The 20,931-nt window shown below is 38.5% G+C and overlaps 1 protein-coding gene across 1 annotated transcript in view; it reads left to right on the top strand.

Moving 5' to 3' along the window:
* Positions 1-6,934, top strand: part of DIAPH2 (diaphanous related formin 2) — an 807,504-nt gene extending 800,570 nt beyond the window's left edge. Inside the window, exon 28 of the mRNA XM_073360856.2 lies at positions 1,791-6,934. Within this exon, the coding sequence (XP_073216957.1) occupies positions 1,791-1,855 (65 nt within the window). The 3' untranslated portion in view covers positions 1,856-6,934. The remainder of the gene's footprint in view (positions 1-1,790) is intronic.
* The last annotated feature ends 13,997 nt before the right edge of the window (positions 6,935-20,931 follow it).

Below are 20,931 nucleotides of genomic sequence, written 5' to 3'. Positions count from 1 at the left end.
AATATAATTTGCATTCTGCTTCCCTTCCCAACAGTAAAAGTTGCAAGAAAGTTCTCTTGTCGAGCACTGTCGACCTCTCTGATCCAGTTTTCTAGTTACTTATTTACATATTTACTGCAGAAAAATCTCTTTAAGTGCTAATATCATGTCTTAGTGAGAATAACTGGATCATTGCCCTCTCCGATGGAGTTGTCCAGAACTTTCTCCCTGCCGCCGCCACCAGCTACCTCTCTAGCTTATGATCTGTGTGCTTGCCATCCTTAGTAAATGTAAATCCTTTCTTAACAGTTGCAAATAATTTAGAAAACCAATTCAGGTTACTGCTAATGATTAGAAATTAAATTAGCTTGATTTGAGGTCATCTTGGGAAGGAAAGTCCAGTGTTGCCAACTGCTGGAAGTTTGATGTTTTTCTTAAGGCCTCGGCTCCTGGACTCACATAATTAGACGAGAATCTTAACTTTCATTTGAGAAAAAAAAGTTTCCTGCCACCTTCACTGTTGAGAAAACATGAACTCTAAAGAGACAAAAACCATAAAGCAAATAAAAAGAAACCAACATTTACTATCGTTCGTAAATCGCATGATTTTTTGCACATTTAGAGTTAGTAATATGGAAAATCTATCAACTAAATAGCTCAGCAGATGACAGTACTTGGGCACCTCTCCCTACTGCTACTGTTGTATTAGAAGCACATCACATGTTTGAGTCGATACTCCCCTTCCTGGATTTTTCCTGCTTAGGCAGCAGTGCACTGAGCTTTAATTTCCAGTAACTGCTGACCTTATCATTGGCAGGTGAGGTATATTCCCTCACAAGAGGGGTAGTGTAGATGCATTATCTTAACCATGCAAGGATGGAAGCGGGGAAAGGGAAGGCTGCGAAAACACCAACAAGAGCTACAAAAATACTGTGGAGGAGTTTCCATTGGATTGGACAAGGGATCTACACCATACACTTTCCCTCATCTAGGCAGTCAGCCAATTTCTGGCTTTGTTGGTTGAGGACTTAAGTAATCAATAGAACACCTTTGTCAAACAAGAATTTTATCCATATCAGTTGCATTTTGTGCAGCAGACTAGCTGCCTCTGAAATCCACAGAAACAAATCCATTCTTGTTTCGAAAAAGAAAAGTCTGTTTTCTGCCACATTCCTGGCTTTTAAAACAACTTTGAAAGCATTTGTCTTTAGCCCATGATTATTTCTTCCTGTGACGGGGATATATTCATTGCAATAATTACTCTGTAATATTTCATACTGAAAGTTGTTAACACCACACAATCAGGAAATGTTTAGGAAGTGGCTGATTTAACTGTTCTATTTATATAAGTATGTGTACCCAATTCAAGTGAACCATCTTCCAACCCTTACATTTTTTGTGTATCTTGTTCTGTCCGAGAGGTGTATTTTCACCACATTTGTACTGAACACTCAGTGGAAATTTGAATTGCCTTTCCTCCAAAGTCACTGTACATAGACACTTTGTAGAATAACACTTTTACCCAGCATTTTAGTTGTCATCTGCTATTTCCAAGGGGAGTATGCTTCAGGATTCTTCCAATGCTTTTATCACCCTGCTTCTCTGATCAAGTAAGTAATTTATTGCTGATTGCAGAACTCTTGAACTCAGCCTGGCAGCTGCAGTGTAAAACCTCTCTGATCCAGTTTTCTAGTTACTTATTTACATATTTATTTGAAATAGTTTTCAGGACTGTTTGAAAACCTCTTGACATTGCAATATCCATGTTTCAAATCTTATGGTGTGTTGTTTTTTCTCTCTTTTTATTACAGATAACAGACGAGTAACTTTGGAAAGGTCACGTTCTCGCCACAATGGAACTATCACAGCTATATGATTCCTCTGAAGCCAAAGAATTGGAGAATTGTTTTACTTACTTTAAAATGCAGATCTATTGAAAAAAGTTATACATACAGACACCGGCAATGATCAGAAATGAAATTTAAATGAATTCTAGTGAAGAACAGACCAGAAGATAAATACACATTATGTACTTTTAAGAGCTAAAAAAAAAAAATCCACTTACTGTACTTTAGTAACACAATTATCAGGATTTGTAAACAGTGTTAAACTATAAGGATCTATGTTATCTTGTTATCTGATGTGTTACTTGCCATTTTTAAGGTAGCAACTATCTTGAAGAGAGTTGAGACTTCTAGGAAAATATTCTATAAGGAGCAGAATTAGAAAATAGAAACTTGCTGAAAAAATGCAGCAACGAACAAGATCAGGTCACAGAAGGGAGGCATGATTCCAATTTGGACATTAAAGGAAAAATGAACAAAAATTTGCATATTAATGAATTCAGATATGAGCTGATATTGCACACATCATAGGAGACCTATTTTGTAAGCATGAGAAAGCAGTGTATAGCCCCAATCAAGTTACTTACAATCTTATCTCAAGTTAAAGCTTGATGGATTTAGCTACTTTGGTTGCAGTTAAACTTACCATAAATCTAAGGTTTCCATGGTTTGATGATATAAAACTACTTATTGATAAAAACATGGGATTGTACCAATGTTAAACCGTATCAATTGCATAATATGTTTTTAACTATATTTAAAAGAAGTATTTTCTAATTATGCACTTATAAAATATATACTTTATGCACATATTTTTAAGGAAAAATAATTATCATATTGTAATTATTCTAAAATGCCTTTGTTTAGCTTTTAGAGACAAACTACATTATGCAGCTGTTCAGGACTGCCTCTTTCTAAGTTTTCCCTTTGTTTCTCAGGTAAAATACCCTCCTTTACAGTTGGATCTTCGTGCTGGAGAGTAAGCAGATAAAAAATTTTGTTTTTTACCCTTCAACACTAAGCAGCAGTGACCACAATCATTGTAGCAGCCTGACCTTCCAAGGAGGTGCCTCCCATTCTAATTTAAATACAAGCCCCTACACTTAGCACCTCAGGTGAGCTTAGTAGCTGAGACTGCTTACATTCTACCATTTAATGGGAAACTACAGTCCAACTACCCTTACCTCCCCAGCCTGAACCTGAACATGCGGCCTTGCTGGGCGTTGACTTTAACCTCTACCAAGGACTCAAGGGTTATTGTTTTTATGTCATCATGAATGGAAGTGAGCATGGAATGTGGACATTCCACATAACAGGAAATGGTATAAAAAAGTAGAGATATGCTCTGCAATTGATTCAGTTTTGCCACCACGTGGGTTATATTTTTATGGACATTATTATTCCCTGAGGATATTGGACACCTTTTTTCTATGTTATAAACAGTGTTTGAAAAGTAGGGTAGGCACTCTATTTTCTGTGCACCAGTTGTTAATCACAGAAAAAGTGGAGCAGTCATATTTGGAAGCAGTATAACTTTGCACTACTCTTTTGAACCAAAAGTCTTTATACAGTAGCTTCTTTATGCTTTGCTGGCTTAAAGACTTTCAAGATTACTGACTGGTCTGGGCTAAATTCTTACAGTATTGAATTTCATTACAAGAAAAGGCATTGAGCTTCTAAATATGCAGGAATGAATAGGATCAGCCCTGCTGATATTTCACATAAGTCATAAAATAACCTAGTAAATTTTGCATCCATAGTAGGGAAAAGAAATACCGAGGGGTAGTTAAAGCCACTGGTTTATTTGATGGCATAAATTGCAGGCTTTTATTTTAGGTTCTCATTGAAGTCAAATGGGAAAATTCCCATAGAATTAAAAGGGAGCAGGATTTTTACACATCATTACATTTCTCAACACAAACATGACGCAAACCTAGTGAAATGTATGCTGTAAAAATAATACGACTGTGTCTAGTTTCCTTCTGGTAACAAAGTAAAGAGTTGTGTGTGTATTTTAGAAAAAAATATAAAACATAATTGTCTCCACTGTTTCAGTAAGAGGCAGTAAGAATTACATTCCATTTTGCATAAGCAAACACTGGCTTTGTATTGATGAGTCTAAATTTTTTAAAATTTTAAAGTAGTAAATTCACAGTTGTAAAAAGGTGCTCAATGTAAAATAGTCAAAATGTAAAGAAATTAGGTCTGTAATGGCTATATTTCTGATTTATACCATCGTGAAACAATGTACTGAAGCTCAAACGTAAGATAAACAATTTACTAGGATTTAAAGGCAGAAATGTTGAAAATAATCATTAGAACACATGTGAACTTAACCTAAAACCCACAATGGATTCGTTATACTGTAGCACTAATTGTTACAAGTACAGAGTTCTTCATTTCCTGGCATTGTGTTTTTGAAAAAGCTCTGTAGTAGCAGATTGCAGATATTTAAAAACCAAATCCTAGCAAAAAGCAAATCCAAAAAAGTAACATGATCTGATATTTCTATTTTGCTACACAGTCCTTTTTTCATGTTTGAAACATTTCTATAATTTAACGGACATATCTGTTAGAAACAAAAGTGTGTTTCAAAGGAAAACTAGTTGAAAAGATAATTTATGTAAATACCGGGTGCTTGTATTTATGAAGTCTAAAAATATTTTCTGAAATGAATGCTGGGTCACTTTGTCTTTTGATAGCTTTTCAGTCGATATGAAATTGCAGCTATTTTTAATGTTTTTATTATTGATAATTTTCATAGTTGTCACATTTATGTAGTGACCTAGAAGGTATGTTTAGCCCAGAAGTGCAGCACCTTTTTCAGAAATGGACTTGCCTTATTTTCTAATATTAAAAAATAAAAATAAAAAAATATTTCAGTTAAATTATATTTGCACTCAGAGTAATCCCAGAAAATAAATCACCAGAGCTTTTTGCACACATTACAAACCATTTAGGGAATACGACATAAAATTCCTACTAATTATATTTTATTATAAGTCCCTTAAGATATTACATTACACCTATCACAGCACATTGGTTTGCATTCACATTTTAAAATTTAAAAGTAACAAAGGAAAAAAACATTTTATGATATTATTCTGTTTACATTTCTTAGAGGTTTTTTTAAAGAGGAAATTATTTGTGACTTTAAAATGAATGAAACTACATTTGTAAGTTGATATGGAAATTTAATATTAAAGTAAAATTTATATATGCACATATCTATTACTTAAAACTACTGACAGTATGGGTCAGACTCATAAAAGCACTCGGCATTATTTACGCAAGGTTTACGCTGTTAGGTCAGAAAAAAGTGCAACACACCATGTAATGTATCAAGTCTGTGATTCTGCAAATGTCCTTTTCCTGCACATAAGTGACATTTGTTTTGAATGTTAACCACACCTTTGACTAGTGCTCAAGCCAAAACAAATATAATGGCTCCTAGGTCATTAAGAAGCATTCCCAAAAATACTGTTGCACAAGTTTGGTCTGGTTTTGGACATTAATGGCCCATATGGCAGCAATCTACATACATTTGCCTGTTCTTAATTAAAAATGCAAACTTTACCATATGTTCCCTTTTATCAGACACACACCTGATATGATATACACACACTGTATATGTTAATATGTACTATGTGTGAAATCCACTGAAACCACTGAGTTTTTCATGGTTTCCATCCAGACCACTGTTTAGCACAGGCTTACTTAAAACTCATCCCACAGTTGAAGAAGGATTGCAAAACTTGAAGAGAAGCTGCAAAATTTCAGGTTGATATCCAAAGGTTTGATTGGCTGCAAATTTCATAAGGAAGTTTTGTATAGCTCTACTTGTACAGCTGTCAGCCACAAAGGACCAAGCTTATACTGGGTACTTCCCCAATAGAATTGCTCGTTTAAAAAACTGTGGTAGGTACAATAGGGTCAAAAGTTGTCCTTACCCTAAATTGCTAAATGCAGATCTGTGTAACTTTTAAGGGCCACAGTCTGGCAGAACTTGCACATGTTGTGCTGTTCACTCTATTCTTGAGAAAGGAATACCGTACTTGACACTGCATCTTGCACATTAAACAAGGACTTGCTTGAATTGTGCTTAGCTCTCTCCATGTTTAAACCTCTGAAAGTTCAGGCATTCTATCACCTGTTAGTAAATCGGATCACTGTTGAAGAAAGGAAGCAGTAGACATATAATCCCACCTTTTGTGTGCCATATTGCTTTTGTGCATCTTACATACTCAAATGAGTGTTTCTGAGCCACATCTCTTCTACTACACACACATTCCTTCTGCTGTGAGATGAAAAAACAAATTTCTCCAAAATGCTTTGTGTTTGTATACTCAAAAACTTGTATTCTTCTGTGCACAGAAAGCGGTGTTATACATACTTGCTGGTAAATTCTACTGAGAGAGTGAGTCTCTCTGGGTGCAACTCAGTCCTCACTGAAGTCAATGGAAAGACTTCATTGGAGTGAGATCAGGCCCTCAATACACATAACTTCCATTAGTACCCTTTTATACATAGGGCACAAAATATGAACATATTCTTTTACAATTTACCTTAATTCCACACACTTACCATGTACCACTCTGTGTGATTTCTGTTTGGAGTCAGACATGTAGGGTAATGTCTCTCCAGATGCCAAAACAATACAAATGAGAAATAAACCAAAACTCATGCACTTGTATTTTTTAAGTGAATAATGCCCAACTATGTGTTTGTATATTATCTTTAAAATATTTTTGGTGAAATCAGAGCCTGGTTTTTAATGAATACATTCTGAACACTGTAGCAAACTTATATGTTTAAGATGATTTTGTTAAATTCTCTAGTGTTTACCTGTTTAATCCAATTGACCAATGTCAAGCTGAAGCATATCTATATTACGTGACATAACGGGGTATGAAAGTTATTTCCTATTTAAGGGTTTTTTTTTACTCTGAGGTGTCAAGTATGTTTGTTTGAATTATGGGGAATGATGTCTTCTTTTATGGATGACTTCAAAAATACAGCTGAAAAAGATTGTATACTGTTTATTGGTGATGCCATTTTAGTTAAAAAGTAACAATAAAATGCAATCATTGAACACATTACAATGGGTCCATATTAAACAGATTAAATATCTTGAGTCAACCAGAGACATTTCATGATACAGATATTATAAATCAGCTAGCCAGCCATGGCTGGTATTTTCCAAGTCGTTTACTTCACTCTATCACAAAATGGCCATATTGGAATAGAAGCTTGACAGGATTTTCACATTAAAAATAGTCTATTGTGCATTATGCAACTTAATTATACTGCCATAGTGGACTGAAATGACTTAAAGAGAGGAGATTGCCCTGAATTTCTCAAGTATCTCGCTGCAGCTTCTAAATATGCAGGAATGAATAGGATCAGCCCTGCTGATATTTCACATAAGTCATAAAATAACCTAGTAAATTTTGCATCCATAGTAGGGAAAAGAAATACTGAGGGGTAGTTAAAGCCAGTGGTGAGCTGGAGCTGGTTCGCACTGGTTTGCTAGAACCGGTTGTTAAATGTAGAAGCTGTTTTAGAACTGGTTGTTCTGTGAGGAGCACCCAAGGTGGGTGCAGAGCACCCGCCGGCAGCTCCCCGCCCCATCCCCGGCCCCAGCTCACCTCCGCCTCCTCCCCTGAATGCGCCACCCTGCCCTGCTTCTCCGCCCTCCCCCTTCCCCCAGGCTTCCCGCAAATCAGCTGTTTACACAGCAAGCCGGGGCAGGCTGAGAAGCAAGCGGTGGCTTCCCGCTCAGGTCCAGGGAGGCAGAGGTGAGCTGGGGCAGGGTGGGGTGCCAGGAGGGCTGCCCACGCCGCAGCAGGTAACCCGGGGCAGGGGGACGCACGCAGGGGAACCGTTCTTCACCCCAGCTCATCTCCGCCACCCTAGGCCTGAGTGGGAAGCCGCCGCCTGCTTCTCAGCCCTCCCCGGCTTCCCGCCGAACAGCTGATTCGCAGGAAGCCGGGAGGGGCGCGGTGTGTTCAGGGGAGGAGGTGGACGCGAGCTGGAGCTGGGCGTGGGACGGGAGCTGCCGGTGGGTGCTCTGCACCTACCAATTTTCCCCGTGGGTGTACCAGCCCTGGAGCACCCAGGGAGTCGGTGCCTAAGGCACCACTTTTGATATGATCAGTGGGGGAGCGGCTGCTCCCCCTGTTCCCCCCCCAGCTATGCTCCCCCACTCCTAGGAGCCAGAGGGACCTGCCGGATGCTTCCTGGGAGCTGCCCCAGGTAAGCACCGCCGGGACTCCCCACCTCGCCCCCCCGGCAGGTGCCTCTGGCTCTTAAGGGTGGGGTGGGCACCCACTACGGTGGCCCACAAGACCCTCCTGCCCGGTTCTGGGGGCAGTCAGGTGACAGGAGAGGGGAGTGGATGGGGCAGGGGTCCTTGGGGGTGGGGGGATCAAGAAACGCGTGGGGGTTGGATGCGGCAGGAATCCTGGGGGGCAGGGGTGGGCAGTGACCCCCTCATGGGGTGAGGAGGGAACCTGTTGTTAAGATTTTGGCAGCTTATCACTGGTTAAAGCCACTGGTTTATTTGATGGCATAAATTGCCGGCTTTTATTTTATTATAGTGCAATTGTAATTATTGTAAAAGAGAAAAAACTACCCAAGTTTACTGGGTTAGAGATTTACCACATTAAATGAAAACAACTCAATGCCTGTTGTAAGTCTAAAGTCTAGGGTTGTTTCAGTTTTGCACTATTGGTTCTTCGCTTCCTAGCACAAGACAAGTCCGAATTGCAGTCACTCGCAGATATTTTGGCCTTGGTCTCAGAATGAGGCTGCGCCTATCTGTGTCTCAGACCGCTAGCCCCACACTGTCTTCCTCAACTCCAGTTACTTTCCTCTGTACTCAGTTAAGAAGCTCACTGTGAGAACTGTAGTGTCACAACCAGTTTTGGTTTTTTACCTCCACCTACAGATATTAGCTTACATGTGCATTTCCTTTGTGTAGCCTTTAATTTGCCCTCTTTCCCTTCACTCTTCCCCAAAACTGCTCCTCAAGTACCCTTTGCACAATTTAACTATGGAGTCACTATGTTGGCTCTCTAATTTAATTTAAAATTTGCTCAGTTCATTGGCCTCAAAAGTACTTGATAAAGCAAAGTAGACTTTATCTGGAGAAGATTATAATAAACAATACCAGACAAAACATTTCAGAAATTCTTTAACTGTTGTAATATTGAAATGGGAAGAGAATTGCTACTTTGGACTGATATAAAACAGAGGGTAATCTGGTACTACACGCTAAACAAATACTGCCCTTAGTGTAGTATATACTGTATTGCAAAAAAAAGAAAGAAACTGATCAGTCAACCAATTAGCTGGATTGTGCAATGAATGGAAAAACCACCCAGATAAAACAATTCCAACATAATTTTACATATACAGTATAGTTTCTGCTGCACAGAAGATGGCACCATATGATACGGTATGTAATATTCCCATAATCAATGATGGGCAGAAACAATTTCCATGCCTGTGCACTAAATCAGTGTTTCGATCAATACATAGCATTAAGCCAGATGCTTACTGCAGTTCAAACATAATTTATATGCATAGTTCATAGTAATAAGGAATCGTAAGTATATTCCTAATAGCTTAAAGAAATTAATATGCGCCATAGTTCTCATCATGTGGTGCAGTTTCGAGGAACGTGGAAAATCCTTTAACATGCTGAAAGATCCAGAGTTTAGTGGGTTTGTATTATGGCTGTGTTTAAAATAAATGGGCAAACTTAGTCCTGCTCTAAGTTGTTTGACTTCAAAACAGTTACATAAGGGAAGAATTTGGCTCAGCATATTACAAAAGAGGAGATAGTTATACTACAAATTAAACTGAACAGATATGCCTACAACCACAGCAAGAAACACAATCCTATTTCCAAGTAACTCAGGGACACTGTTGGTGTGGTCTAAAGTAAGCTGTGTTCCACCCTCTGCACCCAGAAGATGACCAGAACAACATGCGACTAAGTGCAATAGGCAGAATTTCCCAGGAGAACTGATGTGTGGGGAGAAATAATTGTAAATAAGATAAAATGAAAGTTTTAAATTGAAGAAATACAATTATTCTGTACTAGGGCTTGATTCTGCACCCATTGAAGTGAATGGCAAAGCTGCCTTTGATCTAAATGGTGCACGATCAGTTCCCCAAAGAGTAGCAGCGTTCTTAGCTAAATGGACAGACCCAATCCAGATCTCATGGAAGTCAATGAGAATTTAACCACGGACTTCAGTGGGAGTGGGCGGAAAGATGGAAAAGAACTGTGAACCTGGAAAGAAACCTTGTATTATGTGTAAAGGAATATTCCTAAAACTAATTCAAACCTACAGGGAGGTACATCTGCCAACAACATATTGGTGATACACTTAAGCAATAGTCCTTGGAATCTGAATTTATTAATTTAATGCTGTCCATATACCTGTGAGGATTGTGTTTGGGATTTTGAAAATCGCTGATGAGGTAGAATAGCCAGGGCAAAATCCTGCCTGCAGCAATGCTTCAAAATTCTATTATGCCAGAGAAAATGAAATTTAAATCCAGACATTTGCATGTAAAGATTTTTATAAATTACTTGAAACTGAAATAAGTCTATAGATTTAGGATGTTTCTCTTTGACACTTGTGCGCGAAAGACTGAATGAATCTCAGCCGGGTTTGAAAGTAGTGAAAATAGCAAAATAATTTGCATTACATAACTCAGATGCTCTGTACATAATTCTGTGATCAGGGGTCCATTAGCAATAGAAAGACAGGCATAGTGCCCTTCCTCTAAAGAACAGAAAGCACTTTACAACCATTAATGACATTAGTCTAACAGCCCCATATGAGTTAGGATAATTAATCCTTTTTTTGCAAATGGGGAAACTGAGGCAAAAAGTTTAAATTACTTGCCTGAGGTCACAAGCCAAGTTAGTGCCTGAACTAGGAATAGACCCTGTAGATCACCAGTTCCAGTCATGTGCTGTAACTATGTGTATGTATATCCTACAATCAGAATTTGCCTCTTGCTGCACAGCTTCAGTCCAAAATCTTAGCTTTCTTTCTTTTACGTTTTTTTAAAAATTGGTTGTAGCTCTTATGGTTGCAGAGAGAACATAAATTTGAACTGAGGGTAAACTGATGCAGTGAGTCTGAGTCTGCAGAGCCTGAAACAGTAGCTCAGAGGGATGAAGAGCCCCATGCATCTCAGTCAGGGCCCTCTGATTCCCCAGCCACAGAGTTTGGCCTTTATTTTTTCAGGAAGCCATGGGAATTTACTTTTCTCCCACCCCCTGTCTCCCTGCCCTACTGGGAACCTGCCTACAGCTGCCACTTGTTCTCTGACTTTCCCTTCAAGAGGGTATCGGTCAGATTATAACACATGCCAGGCAGCCGCAGGTCCCAGAAGTATAGACTGATGAGTAGGGCTGCAGGGACATACAGTGTAGCAGCAGAGGTCCTGGGATATTAGCGGCTGTGGCCACTTACAAGCTCTCCCTTTTTTTCCACACACTGGAGAAAGGTGGTTCTGAACTGGGCCACCTGAACAACACTATGGGAATCAAGGTCTGGGGGCTGGAACTAGGCAGCCTGAAGAGCATAACAAAAAAAATATATATATATTGAAAATAATCAATGATGAATTGTCTGTGATTTGCATCTAGGAACCATAGTTGGGTTGGTGTGGGGCGAGGGATATTTAATTGTGACAGAATGGATTAATGTTGCTGTACAATATAAGGATCATTGCTGAAGAATTTGGTCCCAGTGTGCTGTGATGTATACACTGTTCTCCCTGTAACACGTCCTCCTTCACTCAACCCAATGTTACTGTACAATTAGTGTTTATCAACTATTGTAGTTGAATGTCTGCATTGCTGATTGGATTTTCTGCCTCACAAGGACAGACCTGAAGGCAAAATGCTTGCTTCAATAATTGTATCTTTAAAAAAATTAAAAGAACATAACTCAAACTGAGAGTCATTTCAAATTGTATCCGATTGCTTTCTAAGAAGAGATGGCATCACCATTATCACCGAAATTGCTCAATCCCAGCAGATTCCACTTTCCAAATCCATGCTTTGTATGTGTGTGTGCGCAGAATGCTGCTATGATTAACTGAGTTATATTACTAATTGACAGCAGTGTCCTGGGGTGAGTATAACATACCAAAATTAACTATTAATCTAACATGTTAAAACTGCCTATCAGCTTGAAAATTGCAACCTCAATAATTACCAGCTTGTTTCCATGTTCAAAGAGGTTGGCAAAGAGACTGTTCTTTGGACTGGTTGGTTGTAGCAGTCCAAGGTCTTTTTGTTCTCACTCTCATAAGTAACATATTGGCAGAGTTCCATAGTTAGGCAGTCTGCAAAACTATTTCAAGTTTTCCAACACTGTCAATTTGAGCACAATTCCAAACGCTCAAGTAAAATGGAGAGTGAAATACTGGAAACAGAAATATATTCAGGTGAAATATATAAAAAAATGCTTTATTGCTGTGATTTCCATGTGCTATTTGAAATAAAAATACATTGAAGGATCCCATTACTGTATTAATTCACTTTTTAGATGTGTAAATTCCTCAGAGACACAATCACAGCCTTAATTATATGCAAGGGTCTTTGTTGCACATATGATACTCTGTGCAATCATAATGCTTTGTATATCGATTGACTCAGACCCTTATTCCTTCTAAGCAGCAGCAAATCTTAAAGGCCTGGAGCAGCTGCTGGAATGTGATTCCTATATGATGGAATGAAGCTTATTCAGCAATCTTGTAATGATTAAGGTAATAAGGGTAATTTATAGCCTCTTATGTCTTAGCAATACCTCAGGCCAAAACACAGAACTGATGTTAAGGGAAACAATAGCCTGCTAAAAGACTTGTGGACACTAAACCACACCAATTCTGTTAGGTACTGACAAGCAAGGAAATCCTGTAGATGATATATAATTTATAGGAAAGCTTTAATTAGTTTATAGCTGGGGCTTAAATGTCTGGTTAATATTCCAAGCCAGACATCTAAAAGGCTCTTGATTTTAGAATTATTGGACAAATTATCTAATGAAAGATCTATACTTATTGCAATTGTTCACTTGGATGCTGCTGTGTAGCCGGTAAATATTCAAATTTTCAAGATTACAACCCAACTTTAATGTTTTTAAACTAAATATCTCCTCAGTGCCTGATTCAAAGCTCACTGAAGTCAACAGGAGCAATGCCATGGACTTCAATGGTCTTTGGATAATGCCACAACAGCATATTATATAACCTTTGTTACAGCTCTCACTTGTAGTATAAATCAAGTTCTTCAACAGCAACAAAACCTAACTAGTGCCCAACTTTATTAGACAACTTACTGCCCTAAAGTATCCTGATGAGCAGTTCTGTTCCAGCTTTATTAGAAAGTCACCTCTGGTAAGCAACTGGTTTTTATTGGTCTTATGAGTAGCTGTTTTCAACAGGTTACTCTGCATTTATGTGGTCATGTTTGTGGATATAAGAGACTTGTGTAGCAGCTGAAGGGCTAAAGGAATAACTTATGGGGCTGGGAATCAGGAATTCTTATGTCCTGATGCCAGTTCCACCCACTGTAGTGCCTTGATCAAGTTATTTAACCTCTGACTCTGTCTGAACTAGTTGTTTCCACCCTAAAGTAGTCTATCATTGCTACTCCTGGGACAGTGCCATCATTGTTTTAGCCACAAAGGTGTCTAAATCTACGGAGTTTTCTCTACACCAGTGCTCCCACCAGTGCAGTTGCCACAGTGGAAAATCTTAGGAGAGAAAAGCTAGAATAAATAAGGCTACTGTGCCATTCTGTGCACTTTCCATCTTATTTCACAGGAGTGTGATGAAATTTCATTAGCAGGGCTGGTTCAGTTTTTTCACTGAAAATTATTTTTGACCAAAAGAGGTTTTTTTAAAAAAAAAAATTGTCAAATTTTTGTTTCTGTTTTTTTAAAAATATGTTTTTAAACACCAGGAAACAAAACCAAAATTACTATTTGTTTAATTTTAAATAAAAATTTTTGTTTTGGGTCAACTTGAGAAAACAAACAAAAAAGTTCAGGTTTTGCTTTTTCATCAAATTCCCTGACACCCTCCACCCCCTTCCGCTAACAAAAAAAAAAACAAAAAAACCCCAGAACATTATGTGGGGGGGAAAGATTTTTTAAAAATTTTCCTGCAGAAAAAATATCTTTTTTTTTGCTAGCCCTATAAATTACATTGTGTTTGGACAGTCTGTGAAGATTAAAAGTTTTATATAAATGCTAATTCTTACTAGATTTTCAGTCTTGGAGCATTTTTTTATTTTTTAAAACATTTGAATTATAGAATGCCATTTTTATCACTGTCTGAGGTTTTTTTCTGTGAAAGCCTAGAATTTAAGTGGTTTTATTAAATGAAATATTAAACCACATTAGTGATTAATCTGTCCAGATAAATCTATATATCCCTGCTCTGGGATTTTTTTTCTAAACTCAAATGTTGTCAGTTTAGTAATATTTGATTCATACTCTACCACAGAACTCACCCAGTCCTTAAAGGGAAAAGAATTCAATGATCTAATACATCTTATCAAATTTCCTTTTTTGTACTATGAGCTAATGTACAAACACATGGGATGACGGAAGTTTAATCATACACAGTTTGCTCAGTACAGTCACTTTGCAAAAAATAATGCTGACCTTATTCTTGATAACATATGGCCCCATTATGTAGTACTCAGCTATTAACTGTACTTTGTAAGTGCTGCCTTACAGAATACTTACCCCACCTGGGTATTTTCTAAACAATTTGGAATGCAGAAGCTATTCCAGCAGCATCTTTCTTGCGGTTCATACGTGTATAAGAACCCTGATTATCTTTCTTATCAATACCAAGTACCAAGAAATTGAACAGTCACTGACAATACTTTAGGTCTGATTTAGGTTCGCACAAAAATCAATTAAAAATTTGCATACCTAATAATAATAGAAATAAGTGTTTTTTCTTTTTAAAATGTCAATAAAAATGTTTTTGTTCAGATGTACATATTCCCCTGCAGAATCAACAACCCAAATATTGCAATTGTATGGGTCTTTTAAGGCAATTCAATGTTTGGTTAAAGTTCCATACAGTATTTAAACCATTTTTCCTACAAAAAGCATTGATTTATCACTTTCAAAGGCATCAGTAGCTGATGGGCCTTTCTATGGATCACAGAAGGCATCAGTATACAGAAATGGGCAGGAACAATGCTCTCTGCTAATGGGTTTGGGAAAGTTGGAGGGACTTTGAAGGCAATATGGAGAAGTATAGTGCTGCTATTTAGACCACATCTGTGTATAGCGGTACTGTTCAGAATCACTTCCAGCTACAGCACAGATTGGAGTGCCAGGTCCATCACACCACAATGGAGGTCATTTGGAAGTGCAGGTAATATCCATAGCTGGCTGAGTGACAAGGAAGGAAAAAGGAGGCTATTGAAGAAAAATGAAGAGTGGAGGGGCAGGGATTAGAAATATAGAGGAGGAGGAGGGAGAAAAGAGAAGACAATGTAGGAGCAAGACAGAGAGGGAAGGTGGTAGAGGGAAGAGAGAGGCAGATTTTAGAAGAGGAGTAGTTGGGAGATCTCTATCTAACCATATTAATGATGAGGGACAGATAAAACAGAAAAGTGGAAGTGTGATATGACCATCTTTGCTTTCAGTCATTCCAGTATAAATCCCCTAAGGAGTTACTTCAGATTTAGAGTGGTGTGACAGCAAAATTTGGCACAAAGTATATCGGAAAGAGAGCAGGAGGGGAATTAGTGAAGGGAGAAGAAGCCCAAAAGAAAGGCAGACTCCAGGGGAATGAAGGGTTTGGAAAAGAATAATTGGTCTTGGAGTAAAAAGAGAAACTTCTGAGGGAAAATGCAAACAATGGAGAGAGCAAGCCTCCAGCTATGTAAAGTTATCTCCATGCCTGCTAGGAGGGAGTTACATTCATCAGAAGATACTATCAGAATGCCATGAGCATGTTGTCATCGAAGACTGATTAGAAAAAGGTTTTTGCCAATGCCATTAGAACGATGTTAAAATACATTCAGTAGGAAATATCTTTTTAACATATTAATTGTGTATAAAGATCTCATTTTTTTAAAATAGGGTGCAAAAAAGAAACCACTTTGCCACCCTAGAATAGATTAAAGTCAGGCATCTGAAATCATGGTTGTATTAGACATGTTGAAATGAGATAGCTGGTAAAATTAATTGGAATACTTAGTCCTTTCTTAAACTGGAATTCTTCCAAAATATCATAACCCTAATATTAATCATACACTTGCGTAGACACAAGTTACAGAAAGGGTCAGAGAAGAGATGTGCTTCAGTGAATCTGAAAAAAATGCAGGTGCTTTCCAACCTCTTTGAGTCTGCCCTCACGCATCCTGCCCACATCATCGCTCCTCTAAGGCATTATTTATACAGCAGCCGCCACCTAAAGGAATACCAGATCATAGGAAGTATAATCCCTGTTACATAACAAAAGAACTCAGAAGGATAAAATTCCCCATTTCAGTGGTTTTCAGCCAACTTTGTGAGGAAAGCTGTCAAGGTTCCTCCCCTACCCTGAACTCTAGGGTACAGATGTGGGGACCTGCATGAAAACCTCCTAAACTTACTTTCACCAGCTTAGGTTAAAACTTCCCCAAGGTACAAATTAATTTTATCCTTTGTCCCTGGATCTCCACTGCCACCACCAAACTCTAACTGGGTTTACTGGGAAACGTAGTTTGGACACGTCTTTCCCCCAAAAATCCTCCCAACCCTTGCACCTCACTTCCTGGGGAAGGTTTGGTAAAAATCCTCACCAATTTGCTTGTGACCACAGGTGACCACAGACCCAAACCCTTGGATCTGAGAACAATGAAAAAGCATTCAGTTTTCTTACAAGAAGACTTTTAATTGAAGTAAAGAAATCACCTCTGTAAAATCAGGATGGTAGATACCTTACAGGGTAATTAGATTCAAAACATAGACAATCCCTCTAGGCAAAACCTTAAATTACAAAAAAGACACACAGACAGGAATAGTCATTCTATTCAGCACAGTTCTTTTCTCATCCATTTAAAGAAATCATAATCTAACACATACCTAGCTAGATTACTTACTAAAGTTCTAAGACTCCATTCCTGGTCTATTCCCGGCAAAAGCAGCATACCGACAGACACAGACCCTTTGTTTCTCTCCCTCCTCCCAGCTTTTGAAAGTATCTTGTCTCCTCATTGGTCATTTTGGTCAGGTTACCTTTAGCTTCTTAACCATTTACAGGTGAGAGGATTTTTCCTCTGGCCAGGAGGGATTTTAAAGGGGTTTACCCTTCCCTTTATATTTATGACAAAAGCCTCTTCAGTTTTCTTCTTTTCCTGTTCATTTAGCCTGACATCACTAAGGGTATGTCAACACTGCAGCTGGAAACAAGCCCCTCAGCCCAGGTAGACAGATTTGTGCTAATGTTACTCTAGCTAGTACACAAAAAACAGAAATGTGAACGTTGTGGCTTTGGCTGGTGCTCAGGCTCTCAACTCAAGCCTAGGTGGGGTGGGCTTCAGAGCCCAAGTCGCAACCGCCACACTGCTATTTTTAGTCTGTCTATCTGGGCTGGGAGGCTTGCTCCTAGACATACCCAAAGATCTCTGTCCTGCAAAATATCAAGTGCCCTTAACTGCTCTGTTTGCAAGGACATAACACTGCCAGCAAGTCTATCTTTCTCAACCTTACCAATCCCGGTGATAACGAGTGATTGAGACTCGTTGTCCTTTATTTATGAACTATATAGGATCTAACTCATAGGCCAAAATTAATTTCCTGTGGAGGAAAAAGTATAATATAGGACTTAAAAAAGAAAAAGAAAAGTAAAATATGGAATCATAGGCATCCTGCTTTGACACAATTTAATATGGAGTTGAGTGAGGCTGACCTGTTAAAGCATGTATTAAGGGGATGCTTTTTCTTTGCATCAAAGTAAAGACACATTAATGTAAATGATTAAAGTACCTGGTAAAAGTCTTCTAGCAAGACTTTTCTCAGATATTACAAAATGGATTGTTCCACACAACCAAAAAAAAAAAAAAAAAAAAGTAAAACTTCACCAAACCAGGCCTATCCTTTTGTCAGCTTCTTTCAGTATTTAATGATTTTCAGTTTAGAGGTGTATAATTGATTGAACTATACCTAGTTACATGATTTTATCAGAAACTGAGATACTGTGTTAGGCCATGTCACAACTTCTTTCATTTGTTGTGAGGGAGTTTTCATTGACTGATTTACTATCAACAAGAATCAGATACAGGTGAATAAGCCTAAACAGATACTGGAGTAAAAGATCAGGTAGGATCTGCTTTGCCTGATTCAAACACTGGAATATTTTGTTGAATTTATGACAATTTTTCTGATTCTCAGATAATTGTAAGATATGCAAAATGAATTTAACATACTCAGAATGAATCTTATGTTACATTCGTGTCAACTTACATTGGTGTCAACTTGCATGAAATATATTATACAAAAGTGCTAATGTATCTACCTCAGAATAATTTCAACCAACACGCAGCCCTGAGAACTGTGGAACATAGACCCTGTTTATCAGTGCACAGCAACACTAGACAAATTTTAGTCTAGGAAACGAAGACTACCACAATATCTAACAGTAACTGTGGAGGAATTTACGGAAGAAAACTTAAGAGAAAAGTGCCGTCTTTAACAGTAGATGTAGACAAGATCTCATCCAGAGAGCCAATTAGATGAAAATGAACATTTCAACCATACTTCATGCCCCTCTGATGCTTTGGAAGCAAGCTGATTTTCAGGTGGATGTTACCTGGTTACTGGCGGATTTCAAGATTTGGGTGGCCAGTGGGGGAGGTTTAGATTGGATATTAGGAAAAACTTTTTCACTAAGAGGGTGGTGAAACACTGGAATGCGTTACCTAGGGAGGTGGTAGAATCTCCTTCCTTAGAGGTTTTTAAGGTCAGGCTTGACAAAGCCCTGGCTGGGATGATTTAACTGGGAATTGGTCCTGCTTCGAGCAGGGGGTTGGACTAGATGACCTTCTGGGGTCCCTTCCAACCCTGATATTCTATGATTATATGATTCTATGATCAGCCACTGGAACATGGGAGTAGGTGAGTTTAGGGTGATGGAAATCCCATCTTACATGTACCTCCCTTACCATGAGCCTCCACGCTTCTCCGACCTGGAGTATTTCCTTCCCCGGTTCTCAACCACATTGTCAAGCTGGGAGTCAGCAAGACAGAGGTGGGACATAGCTATAGCTGGGAAGAATGAACATGGGGCCATGACCATCTGTAAGGAGGATCAGCATGTGAAAACAGGGAAAGTGAGGTACTCAGTTCATTGGTGGAGAGTTTTGGTGACAGGGTGCTAGACAATGAGGACTTTCACTGCATTTTGCGGGAGGGAGAGAGCTACAGCTGGATTGGGTAAGTGTATATATGTATGTAGTATCTCAGTGGAGAATGATGAAAGGGTTAAAGAAGCAAAGTGTTTATATTTCTCATAAGGGCTGCTTACTCAGGCACAATGTAAATGTACCAATCCAATAGCGTGTTATATGAATAAATGTTTTGGCCTGAATTAATAGCGGATATAACTTCATCAACTTCAGTGGAATTAGAACAGTGATTAATCTGGTTTTCTTTCCCCTTCGAAGAAGGCTGTCCCTCTTTGGCTCAGTTCCCTACACTGAAAGCCTTCACAGTAGGAAGCAAATCTCATCCTGAACGTACCAATGTGAGCTGTATTTGAAAACAGTATTTTATTTTAAAACTGGTATTTTTAAGCCTTATGCTTTTATCTCCAAACGTACGTGTTTTGAGTTTGTAACACACTGTGAAGTTTCACTAATATAGGCAAATTCCTTGAGCAAAAGCAGGCCCATATCACAGCAAACAACAGCATTTAAGCAAAGAGGATTTTGCATCCAAAATATGTAAAAATGTGTATTTTGATTTGATTTAATCAAAACTGCAAATAAAGCCCAAACAAAGGGGGGGAGGGAGGAGAAAATCCAATGAAACTGTAAAACTTTCCCTATGAAATTCTGAAAAACAAAGAAAAATTTTTGCATTTCTCTAGTTGCAACTAAACCAATTTAACCACAAACGAACTGTACAGAGGAAGCATTATTGCTACTATGAATAGTGCTTTCTACTTCTACATCAACATAAAGAAAAGGAGGACGTGTGGCACCTTAAAGACTAACAAATTTATCTGACCATAAGCTTTCATGAGCTACAGCTCACTTCATCGGTTGCTTATGCTCAAATAAATTTGTTAGTCTCTAAGTTGCCACAAGTCCTCCTTTTCTTTTTGCGGATACAGACTAACACGGCTGCTACTCTGAAACCTGAAATATATCAACATAGGATTTCCTGGATGTTAATGAATAAAGCCTCACAATGCTTAGGTGAGTATTTATTCCCCTTTCATAAATTGAAAAATGTGGGCCTTCACCTCTTTGCCTTAGTTTTCCCAAGTGACTTAATTTTAGGCATCTACATTTTTGGTGCCCAATTTTAGGAACTTAAGACCCAATTTTTGGAGGAGCTCAGCACACACAATTCCCACTGAAGTCCATGGGGGCCATAGGCAGCACACACCTATGGAAATCAGGTCCAAGGTGTTTCACGTTTGGCACTCAAACATGAAGGCACATAAATTAGAGGACTTTTTCAAATTTTCGGCCTTTCTTACTTGCCCAAAGTTTTACAGAGACAGTACTAGGGTTAGAAACTGAACCCAGAGTTCTCTACATCAAGTGCTCTAACCACTTGAGGACCTGTACTATACTAGAGGTCAGACTAGATGATCACAGTGATGCATTCTGGCCTAGAAGTCTATGAAATACTCCTTTCCATTCAGCAACATGTGAAGGGGTTACATTCTCTGACATTTGAGAGTTATTGTGACTAATTTTCCCAGAGCTGGACAAATACCTGGAAATCACAGAGACCTTCATCTCAAAGCTGCTGGTTCTAATCTAGCCCAGGATGGTAGTGACCAAAAGTTATTTCTATTGGATGATAATTTGGCAATGTATTGT

This window comes from Lepidochelys kempii, chromosome 9, assembly GCF_965140285.1.
Source record: "Lepidochelys kempii isolate rLepKem1 chromosome 9, rLepKem1.hap1, whole genome shotgun sequence".
Taxonomy (NCBI): Eukaryota; Metazoa; Chordata; order Testudines; family Cheloniidae; genus Lepidochelys; species Lepidochelys kempii.
Note: the sequence above shows the minus strand (reverse complement) of the source record. Positions and strands in the feature narration are given on the sequence as shown.